At 47.9% G+C, this 18,576-nt stretch overlaps 1 protein-coding gene across 1 annotated transcript; it reads right to left on the reverse strand.

The window, feature by feature from the left end:
* Positions 1 to 596: 596 nt before the first annotated feature.
* On the reverse strand, positions 597 to 10,906 carry LOC311190140 (organic solute transporter subunit alpha-like; the record flags this gene model as incomplete). Its single annotated transcript, XM_084261995.1, has 8 exons — positions 597 to 784; positions 1,970 to 2,075; positions 3,466 to 3,612; positions 4,483 to 4,594; positions 7,555 to 7,713; positions 9,220 to 9,293; positions 9,410 to 9,561; positions 10,828 to 10,906. 8 exons carry the CDS (start codon positions 10,904 to 10,906, stop codon positions 597 to 599), a joined length of 1,017 nt encoding a protein of 338 aa, XP_084118121.1.
* Positions 10,907 to 18,576: the final 7,670 nt, after the last annotated feature.

Below are 18,576 nucleotides of genomic sequence, written 5' to 3' on the forward strand. Positions count from 1 at the left end.
ACTGCTGAGGAATGTTAAGAAGTCTTGCCCTGAAGAGATCCTAATTCCTGTAGGTGGAGAGCCCAGGCAGGTTTGGTGATTTCAGAACAAACCTATGCAAATGTATCTACTGCTCAGAATTAGCTACAGTGAGCTTGTTGCATAGAGTGAGAGCTAATAAATATGAAGGGAGGAAGGATGGGAAAAGGCTCTGTTGGACTTATGACAGCAATCCAAGGTGAAGGAAGATTTTTAAAAGTCAAATGAGTCGAACAAGAATGACTCTGGATTAACTGTAAATAATAGCCATTCTAATAGCTAAAACATAAAAATAAAATAAAACCAGATTGTCAGACAGTCTGGCTGCCATCAAGTGGTCCATAACAACCTAAGAGTACATGCGATGAAATCTTACTAAATCACGTGGTTTGAAAACACTCCACGTGTGTATCACTGGGGCAAACAGGGTTATCTTTCCACTAGTGGTCCTTTCAGTGCCGTGGCTCACAGGCATTTCTGTCAGAAGTTGTTCCAACAGTGGCTATTTGTGGTGCAAGAATATACACAGTCCTGAAGCTGAGCTTCCCACTCCTTCCCACCAGGAGCAGAGAGGGGTTCTAAACCCGCGGCAGTCCATCTCCACTAACTGCACCGTTGACGATAACCTTAGGAATCTGCTTGTCGTCCTCAGCTGCTTCAGCTGTACACTCCGGAGGCTCCAGGTCATCGTATCTTCTCCGATAGACCACCCTTGAGATTAGGGTTATCAGGAACATTTCCATGATGAGGAGCTGCTGGGTCATATCTGCTCCCCCCCAGGAAAAAGAAAAAAAAGAAAAAGGAAGCAAAGAAAAGATCCAAAAAAAGGGGGAAATGTTAATCAGACACAAAGTGAAAACCTGACTTCTTAATTTTCACCTGTGTAAAAGGAACAAACTTTTGCCCTGCCCTGTCCCCATAGCAGAGTGTCTCTCATGCCAGGCAGCACAATCAGGTACAGAACTACAGTGTTGCCTGTCAATAAGCACGCAGCAAGTTATGCAATCAAAATGCAAGAGGTTTAACAGTAATTATAGAATCATAGAAGAGTTTGGATTGGAATGGACCTTAAAGGTCATCAAATTCCAACCCCCCTGCCATGGGCAGGGACGCCCTCACTAGACCAGGTTGCCCAAAGCCCCATCCAACCTGGCCTTGAACCTTCCAGGGAGGGGACATCCACCACCTCCCTGGGCAACCTGCTCCAGTGCCTCACCACCCTCATAGTGAAGAATTTCTTCCTAATATCCAGTCGAAATCTACCCCCTTCCAATTTAAAACCACTCCCCCTCATCCTATCACTACATGCCCCTCTAAAAAGTCCCTCCCCAGCTTTCTTGTAGGCCTCTTCAGGTACTGGAAGGCTGCTATAAGATCTACTCAGAGCCTTCACATCTCCAAATTGAACAACCCCAACTGTCTCAATCTGTCGTCATAAGAGAGGTGCTCCAGCCCTCTAATCATCTTAGTGGCCCTCTCCTCTGGACCAATTTCAACAGTTCCATGTCCTTCTTATGTTGGGAACTCCAGAACTGGACACAGTACCCCAGGTGGGGTCTCACAAAAGAGGAGTAGTGGGGCAGAATCACCTCCCTTGCCCTGCTGGCCACGCTCCTTTTGATGCAGCCCAGGATATGGTTGTCCTTCTGGGCTGCGAGCGCACACTGTTGGCTCATGTTGAGCTTCTCATCCGCCAGCTCCCCTAAGTCCTTCTCTGCAGGGCTGCTCTCTATCACATCATCCCCCAGCCCGTATTGATGATGATAATTGCATGTTGATTTCTTGTCTCCAACTCCTCCATTATCAAGTTTTTCTCTGCAAAAAGCAGCGATTCTCCAAAACGTATGTGACCCCAGTAAATTAGTATTTTGGGAAAACACCAGATACTGCAGTCAGCAACGCTGAACTGGCACCTTCATAACTAAACAACACTGATCCCCAAAGAACTTACACGATCCTCTTGCTGACGAGGAGAGTGGTGGTGCACAGGGAATAATTCTTTGCTTAGCCAAGATGTTGATAATGGCTGTCTGCAAGTGGTTCAGAATGAGGATGAACTGCCCCAGAAAGAGAAAACAGATCCCTTAGCTACCAAGAAAAGATTTATAGTTCACACAACAATTCTGCTTTTATAAGAGACTCTCTTTTGCCTCCTTTCTCCTCCTCTCTCTCCTCCCATCTACCAGCAGCCCGCCTGCCATTCTGCCAAATTTCTCTTTAGCTGAGGATGATATTGGTCTGAATGTGAGTTTTAAATTAAACCTGTTTGCAAAATGTTTGTCCTCAGCCCTTCCTTTAGGAGGTGCAACACAGACAGAGCCCCCAGATGGAATTTTAAACAATGCCAAGCTCTGAGTGATAGGCAACGTTTTAAAACCTTCCCATTAATTTAACCCATCAGCTTATGGTGTCCCTTAGTGAAGGAAGGACTCTTATGGTGTCCCCTAGTGAAGGAAGGACTCAAAGAACGTTTTTTCTGCTCTCTCCTCTTTTTGCCCCAGCAGGGAGGTGTGGTGGTCTCCATATTATATGGGACTGGCTTCTTTCCCAGAAGGGATGAAGGACTCCTCACAGTCTGGCTTCAGCACCAATCACTTATGCACCACATTACCTGCTACTTGCCAAGCTAGACCTTTGCTGCCTTGGGAGATAGTGAAGTGTCTCTCTAGCTGCTGGTGTAAGTGCCTGAGTATAAACCTTTGCATTAAGAGACTTTGATGCCTTAAACCTGGGAACACTCAGCTCTGCAAGTGTGACTATCCTGTTTATTGCACGTATAAATGTTTAATAATTTACTTAACAGAGACTTGAGTGCACCAGCCTTTCTCTGTGTTCTGTTCAAGAAGGATGCACAGCCAAGGATTCTGCTGGACTCTCTTCAAGGCGGTGTAGAAGAAGGTGGTCCTGTCCCCAGGGTTTTTGAGTCTAACTTATCTGATTCTGTTCCTTACCACTTAATGAATCCCAGCCAGGACTGTCAGTATTATCTAACTCTGAAGTGCAGGATGGCCAAGAGAAATATTGTCAAAACAGAACTTTGTGACATGTTGAAACATTTCAAACAACAGCCACCCACACAACACTCCACATCTTCTCCTAGTTTTTGAAAGTATGTCCCAGCATTTTAACATTCAGGAGACTGCATCTACAGAGCTTCCTTCAAGCCCCTCAGAAGGTGCTGTTTCGATTTCAGTTGCCTAAAGACAAATGGATTTTACGTGGCTTTCACATCTCCAGCACTCCTGAGGGACTAGAGGTAAACTGGCTCAAGCCAAGGGGAGTGCCTCAAAGGGATGCAGCTTCATTTGGGTAAAAAATATGCCTTGCATGGTGCATGCAATGGGCAAAAAAATACTGTAACTTTTCAACAAAGGACCAAGGACCAGAGACACAGTGTTACACCAGCAGTTAAGAGAAATTATTATCAGAAATATTAAAACTTCTCACCTGATAAAGAGCAAACTTTGGGATGATATTCTTACAGACAAGAAGAGTCCTGACTTGTTGAAACATGATTCCAACTGGCCATAGCGCAATAATGGTGAGGACACCAACGAAGCAGCTTATCCATATTGCAGCTCCTTTGAGAGATAACTGAGAAGCAAAACAAACAGGCATACCTATAAAACTCTACAGTGCATGTTGCTGTTTCCAGGAAGAAGCTGCAAGCTGGGTGATGCAGATGTTAAAACGCTCATTTCTATCTCCATGAAAGCTGCTGGGGTCGGCACGGGGAACCTGCGCTGCGCCAACTGGAGTGTGACCACAGTGCTGCCACCAGCGGGCACAGACATGTGGATCTGTTCAGCCTGGAAAGGTCAGGGGACTGACACAACCCCTCAGTCTGACCCCAGCAGCACTTGGGAAGGCTCAGCAGCTCATGAGAGCACACTCAGCACGGCAGCTCAGAGGCATCGCTTATTTTGCCACCATGAAAGAACAACAAGAAGGTATGACATCCGAGAGGTGCAGATGTTTAGCAGGCACAGAGTCCTCTCTCACTTTGCAGCTTACATGGCACAAAGCAGAAGTACAGTACCATCTTTTCTACTTTGCACAGCTAGAGAAAACACCATGATTTGCAGAAAAAAACTCCATAGAATTAGGATTCCTGTCTACATACCAGTACCTACATCTGTTTCTTAAGGCTGCACCTTAGAAAGCACAGGGTAGGTGCACCGCACACGGCAACTCGCAGTCCTGCTATTCTAACCATACAAGCTGGAAACATGTCAGAGCATAATCTGATGCCCAACCCACCCTGATGCCCAGTTTCTTTCCAAGAGAAGTCAGGAAATGAAGTGTCTGGAGGAAGCATGCTTCAGGATCTCAAAAGAATATAGTAAGGGCTCACTTGGAAGTGCTCCCAGATTTCACAGTTTAGTTGTAGGCTGAGATACTAATATCAATCCTAAAATTTATGGAATTTGTGGTGGACCATTTCTGATAAAAATAGTTACTTACATTGTAAAGGGTGTAATTGCCATTAGTCCAAAGTACTATTGACAAAAACATGAGAACGGGTCGAAGGAAGGCAAACTGAAAGGTGCCCAACTTCAGCAAGAAGAGGGTTCGCCTGGCCAAAAAAAAAAACCACAACAAAAAAAACTTATTAGCAACCTTAATAACATTTTTTGCACAGTCAACTGCAAAACTTTTCCCATCCTGTAGCCCGTGGCTAATATCTGGGGAGGAACAGCTTCAAAAGTAGCAAATCTTTCCAAGAATTACCCAGTGTTTATTTAGTAAAGTCTCTACAAAAATAGTACTTTTCCTGTTCTGCAGCAATTACCAACCAAAGCTGGGCAAAACGAGGTGCCTCTTTCTGTCCTGAAGCTAACCAGAGAGCCAGTAGCAGCACAACTGGTTTCTGAACAACAATGCCACTTGCTCTTCCCCTGATGCCACACTAAGTTCTCTGATGAAACCAATTTAGACTTCCTCCTCAGACACTTCTTAGTCTTGTGGTAGAGCAAGAAAAAGAATTATCCAGACCTAGGTGAAAGGCCAATGTATCATGAATACTACCACATAAGCATCTGGTTTTGCTCCTCTCTGCTCTAGCAGGAGAAAGGAACTATCTTCCGCTTGGCCAACTGCACCCTGCCAGCGGGACAGCTCAGGATTTCCTAACTGCTGTGAGTATGTGCCCAGAACACAGCCCATATGCAGTAACCTGCCCAGGCAACATCAAAGGTCACCAGGAAAGGTGCAGATGCACTTGCAAAGAGAGGATGTGCAAGCTGACTGAGCTGAACTCTCCTTCAGCCCTCACAGGACCGGCTGTGGCTGCTCTGGCTGGCTCACGTTTTGGCCTGCCACTGTGCATTTCCCACACTGTCAATGGTGTCTTCACTGCAGCTCCTCAGGCCCTTGAGACCACATCAGAGATGCATCAACAGACAACAGGCTGCATTTACTATGTTACAGGATATAGCCACGAACCAGGAATTACAGGCATTGCTCAATTAATATAACTAATAACCAGGGGGTTATGAACAGCACAAACACATGTGGAAGGGCCTACAACTGGCCAGCCCTCTAGTACATGTGCCTTTTCAAACATTTATTATTCCCTAAGGGCTTTAAAGAATAGTATGACAAACAGTAAAGTCACTGAAACACCAGGAGTTGTCTTCCTTGTTGATACAGGTCTGTCTTAACCATCAGATCTCTTCTGTCACATCTCTCCCCACAACATGGTTTGTTACTTGGCCTCATCTGCCTCCTGTCCCCTGTTAGCTTCCCAGGGCTGCTTGACAGAATATGGCTTTGTCAGAGAATTAATCCCTCCCTTGGAGCAGCTCCTTTTTTCCCCAGAAGATACCTATAAGGGAGGAATGAGAGACTGACCTTTTTCTGGCATAGCTTGCTCATGTTTTAAAAAAAAGTAGTAATAATTCTACCCTTTAGTGGGAAAAGGGCTAAAACTCAGCAGCAGAGACAGCAGATGGGTTTGGCAGTGCTACAGATGCCCGAGAGGGAGCCCTAAGCCCACTGTAGAGCAAAAAAGTCTTTCTTTTAAACAGACAGCTGTCCTTCCTTCCTCCCGGCAGCGGCAGGCACTCCCCACCTCCCGAAGGAGCCAATGTTAGCTAATGTCATCCTGGGAAAGCTGTCGCTGCACTGATCAACAGGAGGGCGCAGGATCCTCCCTCAAGCTCCCAGCTACCACACAGCCTGTACAGAGGGTGACAGACACAGAAAGGAAAACAAATATACTGGTGACACAATAGGTCTGTAGCACAGCATGCCTGTCCGTGGCATTTCTTCAGCTCTGATTGCTCCAACAAACCTGAACCAATGCCCATGAAAATAAGCAGGAGTCATTTAGTTCCATAGCAGTAGCTGCTGATTTTACATCCATTTTGGTAGGTAGACTTTTCAGTTGGCTTACTAGCTGTTCCTCTGGGTGGGCCCTCCATGTAAATAATTACTGGTATTCCATTATAATAAAAAAATGAGAGTTTAAATTCTAATACCAAATAAGGCAGCTTGAGTTATTACAATAAAAATGAAGCTTTTTTTTTGCAACAGGATCACAAATTGGTTCTGTTGCATTCTGTTTGCCACTGTCATGTAACCAGACTGCAAAGTCTGTAAGGTCCCTCTGACACTCGTGGCCAGGCTCTCCTAGGAAAGTCTCTGGCTTGCACATTCAGTCCTTCAGCTTTTGCTGGTGATGAGAGAAACATTCTCATCCCCGGTGCCAGCAGGAAAGCCCTGGGAAATCCATGAGGCTTCAAGGCAGTGGAGCAGCATGTCAATGACAGGGTGACAGCAGGCAGAGGAGGAGCCCTGCCAGGCAGTGCTCACAGGAGGCTGGGTTTGCATCCCATAGATGCAGCTCTCCATCCTCACCCCACTTTCTCCAAAGTGCCTGAATACTAAGTTTTCTAGAAGAATATATTTGCTTTCGCCTCACCAGACAATTCCATTCCTTTGAGATTAAAGTTTTCCAGGAATTATGTCTATTCTTTTTTCTGAAAACTGTTTTAATCTGAAGCAGTTTTAAAAGTCAAACTCAGAATGAAACATTTCGATTTCATCAAAGTAAGAGAAATGTTCTTTCAAGACAGCCTCAATTTGACAATACTGCTGGTGAAAAATACCCAAATTGGAGACATTGCTTCCCTTCTAGAATGAAAAGAAACTGAAACCTCAATTACTAGGTTTTCTGGAGTAGAAATTCCTCCTCCCACACACCACTGCTTACTACGGAAACGGTTTCTTGGACGAGAGTGGGATTAGTTGGGGAGATACCACAGCGCTCAACATGACTGTGAGTGGGAACACTGTGCTGGGTTAAACTGAGAGAGCTCACGCTCTCGACTCTCATGCAAAATTCTGCATTACAAAACCAAAATAAACTCGAGTGTGGGTGTGCAGCCCCAGAGTGATGGCACTGTTTAAAAGAGACAGCTTGAGACTGACTTTCGGGAAGCAGGGAGGCCCTTAGCAGTAAGCCCGACCTTGCCAAGTTGGCTGAATTCCAGCAGCCATTTTCCAGCTGGGAAATCTTAAAGGGCAACTCACCTAGTGATGCGCACTTGAGGGAGGCAAAGGCAGCAGCAGCAGCAGGGACCGGTGCTGATCTTGAAGCGATCGTTTTCAAACCTCTGGAGAAGCAGCTTTTGACCTCCACACTCCTTGATCATCATCAGCAGGAACTTGTGGATAACTACAGCAAAAAATCTAGGAGAGGAAGAAAATGCCAGCTTGAATTTCCCTGTGTGCCTCTGGTACGCCCGCGCAGGCCAGTGCCACCTTCTGCCCAGGGCTTTAACAGCTTGCACTCTACAGCCAACAAAAATTCTAGCAGTCGCTGTGAAAAACCTGCTTTCCATCACCTTGGAGGATCAGAACTGCCCTGGTCTCACCAAAAGAGGGATAAACTGAGGCATAGGGCAGCTGCAGTCAGTATTACAGCACGGGATTTTCTGGCCCAAGCCATTAATGGTCATATTTTTCCATCAGTTACCTAGCCCTGACTGGCCAGAACTTTTAGAAGTCTTCTTCCTCGTCTAAAAACCAGAACCCAAAGCCAACAACAAACGTGGCTAGCCTTGTACATGTATGCTCTCATCAAATGTGATGGCCCAGTTGGGGTGAGATTCCTCCACAGCCAAAGCTGATGCAAGCACTGACCGCTGCAAGCCCACCTCTCCCTCCTTCGCCAGCTGCACTTTCTCAACTCTTCCCAGGAACTAGATTGTGCAACCTCCCTTTCCCCCCTGTCCCAAACTGGCTTAGGGAACTGATTAACTGAAATCCAACCCTACCAAATAAAAGAGGTCCTCTTCAGCTTCACAGCCTCCTTAGAGGAGCTCGCTGTGCAGCTGGAGACTGTGAGTGATTGCAGACACAAGACAGAAACCTGCAGCTTGGGCAAGGGAGGAGGGTGGATTCAGATAGGCTTAAAGTATGACAGCAGTGGATCCTTGGAAGTTTTTTGTAACCTGCAGGAACTGCTCCACACTCACAGTGTTCCCTACTACTGTGTTTTCCCTCCTTTTTCACTCTACTCTCTTAGTGAGTGCAACACAACAAAGGGTGAGGCTATTCAGAAGAGTCTGTGATACTGTCCCGCGGCGGGTTCCAAAATCACTGTCAAATCTCCTGTGGAGTGCCCAAGGCCACGATGCCCCCCCCAGCCTGGCTCTGCCTACCAGCGCTGAGCCATCACCTCCAGCAAGCAAGGACCACGTTTCTCTGTTCTTGCCCCGTGCGTGTCGGAGCTGTGAGGCTCTCACAGCAAGTGCTTTTATCAGGACAGCCACGGCACATTCTCACACTGACACGCTCATGGGAGGTTCACTTGCCACCATTAATAACAGGCCTCCGTGGCGCATCATTAGCCGAAGCGCAGAGAAGCCACAGGTCAGAGTCTCATCCCACATGACACGCAGAGAGGGGAAAGAAAGGCTGCTGCTTCAAAGCCGCTGTCAATCTGAGGGATCAATTACATGCGAGTCACAGATCTTCCATACTGAGGTTCCCACACTAGGGGACTGTAGCCCTGGGAGCTGCTTTAGCATTTTCCACCTCCCAGAAAAGAGCTGCCAGGAGATTTCAACTCAAACCAAAAATTACTAAATTGTTAAATTTACAAAATGACTGTGTTTACCAAGAGCAGCAGATGTTTAAAGGGAAGAAATTCAGGGTTTGGGGCAACCGTCTAGGAACAAGCAGGATACTCACACTGCTGCTGTGAAATCTGTAAACATCGTGGAGCGAGGAATCCACATGCCAATGCATGAAGTAGTAGCGATCACCTATGGAGAAAGGGAGGAGGGTTGTACGAAAGGCAGAGATAAAGCAGGTTCATGGGGATTTTCAAGGAAACCCTATTGTCAACATTCAACTTTATCTCTTTTCCATGATAACCTACTGGAGCCGCAGCATTAATCCAAATTATGATCGATCTTTTGGAGGAGGGGGTTTTCCTGTAGATGTAGACTGCTTCCTCTAAAAACACCAGATTGGCAATTAGTGTCATCAGAGTCAACATTGCAAAGAGAAACCTCCCTGGTAGGTCAAGACCTGCAGAGAGAGAGAAGAAAACAAAAAGTTCTGAGTTATTTCATAAGCATTCCAGACACCATCTCTGAGGGGCTTCTTAGCCCTATTCCTGCAAAGACTTGCACTCATCCTCAGCTACACAGATGGACCATTGACTCCACAGGACGAATCAAGTTTATGACTACAGCTTCCCAGGATGCAGGGACAGCAATGAGAGGAATATGCCTTCATGTTCTCAAAGCATTATGCAAAAATCCCCTTCAGAAAGGTGGAGTTCCAAGACAAATTACCTTAGACGAATGTAAATATGTAACAGGATGTAAACAAATACATAATATAAACAAACACAGCACATACATATTCCAGGAACTTTTCTGGGCAGTCTACAAGCAAAAATGTTTTCACTGGTTATTAGTTCTGTGCTTCTGTTGAATGTTCATAGGCATGTTTGGGTATAACTCCCTTAGGCATGCAAACTTCTTAGAGCTTGGGGGAAGTTTGTGGGGCACAGGAACAGGATAGAAGCCCCTGATACATCTAGCCTGAGATAAAACTCCATGCCTTCCCCAAATTCTTTTTTATTCTCCCTTGGCGTTGTGCATGGGTATCAACGTTTACCCACAGCTGGTGTTTGAGGTGGATTTTCTTCCAAGAAAGCTGCTTCAAGAGACAGAAGGAAGCCCTGCAGTGGAGTCACGTTTGATTGGGAAGTTCCTGGCCATTGCGGGTACCAATGCCGCTGTGGCCGCAGCCTGCCCAAAGGTAGCAGTGCTCGCACAGGTGAGCCACTGCCCAGCCTCCCGAGTCCAGCCTGCTGCAGAAAACCCCAAGGCTTCCAGGCTTGGCTGCGCTCCACATCTCCGCACCCCAGGTCTCACCGCGAGGAGCCTGAGACCAGAGGCGAGCCTGTGACAGGCTCGGCCGCTGCTCGGCTCGGCACGAACCGGGAGGCCTCGCCGCCCACCCGTCCCCTCGCCCCCCCCCCCCAACCCGTCCCGACCCCGTTCTCTCTCACACCCCCGCCCGCAGCGCTGGGCCAGGGCCGTGCTGTCCGCTCCCCCGCTCTCGAAGCCGAAGACGCTCGGCGCCCTGCCAGGCGGAGTGCCGCCGGCACTGGCGGGGAGGAACGGCGGCGGGGCAGGCAGAGGGGCAGAGGCGGAGGCAGCCGCCGCCGGTGGGTGCTGAGGGCCGTAAACGGGCGGGTCCGCCTGGCAGCGGGCAGCCCCCTCCCCGCTTCCCCTCACGCCTCCCCCGCTCTGCCCGGCCCGGGCGGACAGCCGCACTTACTCTGAAGAAGTTCATGCGAGTAGGGCGGCTCGCTGGCGCTGCAGGACGGATCGAGGGTCCCGTTCGCCTCGCCCTCCATGGCCGTGCGGCCGCCGGACCCCGCCGCGGTGCCCTGGCAGTGCCGAGGGGACGGGGGACGGGCGGCAGCGGCGGGGGGGGGGGGGTCGAGTGTCGGCCCGCCGGTTCCTGACGAGCGCGGGAGCTGCGATGCGCAGCCCGGTTGCTCGGGGCGGCCGAGGGGCGGTTAATTATTAGCCCGGGAGCCGGGGCCGGGCGGGAGGCTCGCAGGGCCCGGCCTCTGCGCTGCCGCCTGGTGCCCAGCGGCCCTGGGCACCGGGGGCTGGGCAGTGCCGAGCCCCGGGGGGACAAGCCGCCCACCGCGCTCCTCTCTTCATCTGCGAGGAGCCGCGTCTGGGCTCTATGGAGAGGCCCATGGGGACGTTAGGGACCCTGCTGCACCCGGACCCCTTCCTTCAGGGTATCGGGGCACCCGACGTCGGGTCTTGCACAGGAGCGTGGGATTCCCCGGCACCACATCTGCCTTCATCCCAGTCCGGTCGGAGCGGCCCTGGGTGCAGAGATCTGTGGAAGCAGAGAGTTGCTTGGTCGATGTGGCAAAGTTCAAGGGACTTTCCACTGAGGCCTGCACCAAAGACTTCCCAATAGTCTTGGCTGCAGGGAGGTGAAAAGCTGCACCATCAAGGAGAGCACACCAAGGGTAGGAAGACGCCAAGAGATTTGCTGCTTCCCCACATAATTTAACCTGTTGGAAGGAGCTTTCTTCAACCTGAGCCTTTTCAGCAGTTTCCAGGAAAAGGGATTAAGTAATGAAATTCATGGAGTTTGGTGGCCCAGGAGGAGGGCAGCCCTGGCTACTTATGCAATAATTGTCTGTTGCTACTCAGGAAAAAGGTCTCAGGGCCATGGTGAGTAGTTCTCAGGACTGACAGCTGAGGAACTAGCATGGGAAAAAATGCAAAGGAATGCCCAGAATTGTTGGATAAAGAAGGGAAGACACAAAATGGCTAAAATATATGTGGAGGCCTCCGTTCATCAAGATGGCATTCCAGAAACATGAACAAACTGAGGGGAGGCGGGGAATTCAGGGACTGTGGGACATTCACAGGCACCATGGGCCCTTGTGGTAAACCCCACCATCTTGCAGTTTTCACAGGATTCCCAAAGGTTTTACAGGAAGGACAGGCTGGGCACTGAAATGCTGCCAGCAAGAACACCGGGATGCAGAGGAGAGCTGAGCTGCTCAGTGGCTAACACCAGCAGGTACTCGATTGAGAAAAGACACATCCCTTCCAGTGTGGCAAGATTTTGGAGCGAGACTGAGATGGCCACTGCCTGCCTGTTCTGTTACTGCCTGGAGGGCTTGGTTGCAGACCAAACCACCTACTTTGAGCCCTCCTCGGTGTTGCTGTCATTGTTTTCACTGCATTGAAAGATGAAGAGGAGACCTTTACAATTTCACTGGGAGGGATGTGGCAGTAACTGGCTGTTAGAATGTGGTATCTGCCCAGAGCATCCTCTGTCCAGCACATCTTCAGCTGCTCAGCTGCAGAAGGGTACAGGCAAAATTCTTGAAACATCATTCCAGTTTATTTTCTATTTGGAATTGTCTTTACTCACCCTGAAGAAACAGTTGCTAGCAGAGGGGGAAATAGCCTTAATGCACTGTGCATTTTCTACTCAGTTTGCTTGATTTTCTTTTATCAAACTATTTGAAGGGGATCATATATTCTGAAATGTGACAAAAAGCTCAAAGTAGGATTTGTTGAGATGGAAAGATGGCCCAAGGCCTTTGAAGGTTCTTCCTGAGCAGAGACAACAGGATTCCCATCTGCTGCTATCTTGGTTGCCAGTTCCTTGCATTCCTTTAAAGCTAAAAATAAAACTACCTTTCCTGTGGATCCCTTTTTGGAACAAGGCAGGTTTGTTAAAGGAATCTGTATGCTAAGTGTAGGGGTGACAAAATGCATGGCTGTTTTACCGTGTGTAAAAGAAACCCAGAGTCTGCTTTGGCCTAAGAATTCCTTGAGGAATCCACACAGTAACAACTTTGGATTTGACAATCATATTTTAGTCCACCAGCAGCACCAGTTTGGAGCAAATACTGCAGCCTGAGAGAATTCTGTGTCTCAAGCTTATAGCAAATTAACAGGTTGGAGTTCAGAGGTTAAGGATTAATTCTCAGATCCATCCAGTGGGCTTTTATTTCAAAGAGCAGCACTGCAGATGTTTATCTTTCTGCCATGTTTATCATTACTTTAATTCTTGCCTGCCTCAAGGCAGCAACAACTGGTCCCTCTGAGCTCTGCTGAATGGGATGCCTGTTGTAACCATGGCCCCTGTGGCACGTGGTCCGGAGGAGCTGATGCCATCTGTGGCTTCTCCCTGAGGGAGGCACACTGCCCTTCAGAAGGTGACACAGCCCCACTGTCCTATCTTGGTGGGCCAGGCCTACAGGCAGAGATCCTGATGGCAGCAGGAGATCCTGCAGGCTGGCTAGCTCAAAGGATGTATAGGATAGGCTAACGTATTTTGGTCGTGGGCAAGTCTGTCAGACAGCAGCAGCAGCAGCAGTGCAGATGGGAAATAACAGTCAAAGGTTTTTCACAGGGGGAAATATGTTCAACTGAGTTCAAGCTGACAAAAACCCCGTTGTATTAGAAAAATAAACCAACAGTTTTCAGTGCCACAGGACAGGACGACACATTTCTCTCAACTTTGGATGCCCAGCCCTGTAAAGCAGTGGACTTTTCACCTACTGCCAGTAATAAGCTACCTGTTTCAGCAAAGGAGGCTCGTTCATGTTGGAGAAGTAAGACCTCTATCACTTAAACAAATTACTAATGGGGTTTGCCCATTACTTGGATCCTGGCAGTGACTGTAAAAATAAAGAAATATGGTGACTTCAATGAGATAGATTAAGATAACAAAACTAAATCATCATTTTCATGCCTATTCAGATGGACAAATTTCTACATGAAAAAGAATATCAGGTGTGCCAGAAGCTTTACATTTGTGTTTTTAAGAGGAAAGCTTAGACAAAGACTTACCAGCAGAGAAGCGATAAAAGAGAAAAGAGAGGCTTTCATTAAATCTGAAGCTAACCAGTTTGATTTTATCTCACCCACCTCCAAGGTAGCAAATCAGTTTTTGGCAGTCAATATAGGAAAGAAATATAAAGAGGCAGAATCAAAGTATTACTTTCATAACATACTGTTATACTTTCTTCCATATACAAGTAATTATTTGCCCTGTCTTACCTTTTTAAAGGAACTTGGGAGCAATTGGATGTGGCAGTAGAACAACAGAAAGGAAATTCAGAGTACTTCATAGTGGAACAAAGAGCTGACAGAAGCTTATAAAATTAGGACCCCAAATTGGTGGTAAGGGGGGGCAGCCAACAATCAGCATCCTGAGGGAGAATAGAGGCAGGTGGTGCATTTTCTCTGCCATCGCTGTGATAAAGTACATATATTTGATTGCAGAGCTTTCCAGCAAGGGTGAGAAGTTTTTCCCCAAAGGACTGTTGATGAGCAGTAAGACAAATACGTCTTGAGGACCGAGTAAGTGCCACTTTGTGAGCATCTCCTATCTGTCGGAGGGCACTGATGGGCAAAGACAAACCGCACGGATCTTCAGCATCAAAAGGCATAGATTAGGATTAAGAAGTTCTTTCCCTTGGGTGAATTTCTGTAGATTTTTTTCCTTCCCCTTTTTGATTTGTAATCCCCAACTTGTAGAGGAGGGCTGTCAAAGATTTTGAGGCGGCTTTGTACCAAAATGCCAGCTCGTATGAACTGGAGTTTCTGACAAGAGGGGTGATTTTTAAACACTTACTGACAGGACACTGTTCTTTCACTTGGGTTTATGTGGAAACAGTCTGGCGTTTCCCACGTGAAGTGCTCTGCAGCAGCTGCCCAAAGCCAACGTCGAAACCTGAAATGTTTTGAAACTCGTTAAAATGGCAGAGTGGTGGAAATCAAAGTTGCAGGGCTTCAAAATGACACACAGATTGGTTGGCTGGGTCGTTTATGGAAGCTTCTGCTTTTCAGCTTAATTCGGGACAGCAGACCTTAACAAAACCAGAGGGCATCTGCATGGAGGAAGGTGTGTAGAATCAATATGGCTGTGCTCTATATCAGCTGGTTTCTGGAGGGGAAACTGGGGGACTCTAGAAGTTGCTGATGTTAAGATGGCATCTCAGGCACACTGCTGCTAAAGAGTAAGCCTGCTTTTTCCCCTAACAGCGAGGCGCTGGGCAAGACACATCTTGCATTTCTTCCCACAGGTCGTAACATGACAGAGAGGGTTTCTGCTCTTTCTGGCTTGCTGTTACTGGGAAGGGAATAAAAAAACCCAACCCAAAACCCCAGCACATGTGCACACAACAGTAAAACTGTAATATGATAGGAAAAAGCCAAACAAGAACACCCTCCAAAACTAGAGGAGACCACCCACTAGCACACAAGGAGAAAAGGGCATGCATCTGTCAATGCAGAACGCTGTCAGAATGGGTTTTAGCCACCACAGCAGTGACTGCCTGTCCCGGTAGCCTGGGCATGGGCAAAATCCTGGGCTGGCTGTCTATAAAAGCACTGATGCAGCCTGGAAGTGTGTTTTTACCTTTGTGTAAATGTAATTCAGAAGGTCAGGTTGCAAGTGATGTTACAAGTGAAGGCTGGGGAGCTTGGGTTGTGTCCTTATGTTACCTGTTTCTTCCTCTTTCTGTCTGGGTATGCACTCCTAAGGTTTTTCCTGTGAATAATTAATAGAAATTAGATTAAGAAAGCTACAGTAAGAAGAAAAAAAAATAAAAAAACAACCTCATATTTTTTTTTCAGTTTGATGTTATTTGAAAGCTACCTCAAGTCTACAGCTGTCCCTACGTGCAGTGGGAAGTTCGTGGTTTTAAAAACACACTGAAAAGCCATTGGCAATGTCTGAGTTTGCACTGAGCTGTGAAGATGAAAGAAGTCCACAAGCATCCTTCAAATGCCACTCAATTACCAATTTTTGTCCTGCAGTTCCTAAACAAACAGAGCCAACAGGAGCAGTGAAGAGATTCTGGTAGAGAAGCAAGACTGTCCGGAGTACAGTTTGGCTGGAAAGGAGAAGTAAAACCCTTCAAATAAGCACTAGGGACGTGTTTGAAATAGCTGAAAGAGACACTCTGCACATGAAAACTGCAAGTTGGGCTTCAGGCAAATGCCATAACTGGACAGGAGTAACTGGGTGACCATAGAATCACAGAATGGTCTGGGTTGAAAGGGATCCCAAGGATCATAGAGTTCCAACCCCCTGCCACAGGCAGGGACACCAACCTCCAGGCCTGGATCTACACAAGGTTGCCCAGGGCCCCATCCAACCTGGCCTTGAACACCTTCAGGGATGGGACATCCTCTCTGGGCAGCCTGTTCCAGCACCTCACCACTCTCTCTGTAAAGAACTTCCCCCTAATATCTAATCTAAACCTTCCCTCCTTTAGCTTTAGTCCATCCCCTCTTCTCCTGCCATTGTCTACCCTTTTAAAAAGCTGATTCCCCTCCTGTTTATATGCTCCCTTCAGTCACTGGAAGGCTGCAAAGAGGTCCCACTGCAGCCTTCTCTTCTCCAGGCTGAACAAGCCCAGCTCCCTCAGCCTCTCTTCGTAGGAGAGGTGCTCCAGCCCTCTAATCATCCTTGTGGCCTCCTCTGAACCCTCTCCAACAGTTTCACATCTTTCTTGTATTGGGGCCCCCAGATCTGGACACAGAACTCCAGATGGGGCCTCATGAGGGCAGAGTAGAGAGGGACAATCACCTTCCTGTCCCTGCTGCCACCCCTCTTCTGATGGAGCCCAGGATACCATTGGCCTTCTGAGCTGCAAGAGCACACTGCTGGCTGATGTTAAGTTTCTCATCCACCATGACACCAGGTCAGGGTAAATCAGAAGAAAAAAGCCCTATGAAACCCCCTTCAGGCTGCTGGGGAGGGGTGGGGGGGGGGTGGGGGGGGCCATCAGAGAACGCTACAGAGTTCTTCCCAAGGGAGGTGGCCATTTCTTGTGTCACTTCTCGTTAGTATTGCCTTGATAACGCATCACCTGCACCCTTCTTAGGGTTTATGTATGACATTGTTCTCTTAAAAGTTGAATGCTTTGTTTCCACTTTGCATCTGAACCAGAATACGGGTCTTGTGAATGCAGTGAAGGGGGTTCACAGCAGCTGCCGTGTCCCTTCTGGTTTCAGCAAGGGTTTCTTTCACCCCCTTGTAAAAGTCGAGCCACCTGCCAGAGTCTTTTCTGTCTGTGCAGTGGCCACACTGCACTGGCCGGCAGGGCGGTGGCAGAGGCAGCCACCCAGCGATGGCTGCAAAAGGGACACGGGCATCAAAGTGTTTTGTGGTCACCCTGCGCCTTGACAGGTGAATTCTTCTGATGAGTTCTGGTTTTGGGAAGGCATCATCTTTCAGTGACTGGCACAGCCCCTGGATTCAGGCGTTTAGCTGTGCTGGGCAGAACTGGTGGGGTTTATTCCAGAGCGTAGGGCCAAAGGCCTGGCTTACAGAGAGGGGCTGCGTGATTGGACTGTCTGATGTTGGTATTAGCCAAAAGGCGGGTTCAGGTCAGCTCCCTCCTTGAGCATAATGAACCACAAATGGCTATAAATATTCAAATGCTACGAGCAGCTGTCACATCATCTTAGCAGCTGTCAGGGGATACAGCTAGAAATCTGTGACTGTCCGAAGGGCAAAATGGAGTCCGAAGTAGTACAAAAACTTACCACCAAATAATTGAAAGAATAGGCTCAAACCAGCCCTAAGAACTAAAACAAACAGCATCACTGCAATGAGCATATATTTGTATTCAGAAGTTTGGTTTCCTGTGCACTTCTGCCCTCTCAAACCATTGAAGGGGACATGATAGCCGTGATTTTGTTTCTGATGCTTTAAACAAATACGCTACAAAAACACCAGCTTCTCCTACTGCAGCTCTGCCTAAGCAACACTGACATACTCCTGACAGCAGTAACTCTCGTGATGCATTGATATGGAAAATCACACATTAAGCAAATTGGCAGAGACCTGCCAGAAATGAAAAGCAATTTGAAGCGGAATCGGTGTAATGAGTATTGTCATCAACTCTCTGCATCTCTGGATTTTATCTGACTGCAGTTTTCTTCCACTCCTCGCACACATTCATCCTACTTAGTTCAAAGTGTTAATTTGTCATCCTCTTCCATCTGGAGTAAATACACACGTGGGACGTAGGCACACACCAGAGGCATCCTGCACTGAGACACAGGCTCGTTTCCCGGGTGACTGTGAGTTAGGGCTCCGGTTTGCAAAGCCAGAGGACCGCAGAGCAGGACTTTCAGAATATCACATCTGGCTTTACTCTGGAGGGGTTTCCTGAGCAGAAGCTCAATGCCCATTTCATTGGGTGAAGCTCAAACCCTGCCCTTCCGTAAGGAAACGAAAGTAGTATCTGCCAGCAGACATCTCTGGAGTTCCTGATTATGTCTTTCAAGCTCTGATCGAAATTCCTGCGCTGGATGTCAGAATTGTGATACTCCTGCATTTCCAGAAGGCCCATGTCTGGCCTGCTGGGAGACTGGAGCAAAAAAGATCCATTGGGCTGACTTGTCTTTGGGTAGGGTACAACTTGGCACGTTCTGCTTCTGCAGCTTCCATGAGTGTGGGCTCAGTGTGCCCAGACCCAGCCAGTCAGCCCATCCCAATCCAACTGCTGGT

This window comes from Gallinula chloropus (assembly GCF_964237585.1).
Source record: "Gallinula chloropus genome assembly, chromosome: 1".
Classification (NCBI taxonomy): domain Eukaryota; kingdom Metazoa; phylum Chordata; class Aves; order Gruiformes; family Rallidae; genus Gallinula; species Gallinula chloropus.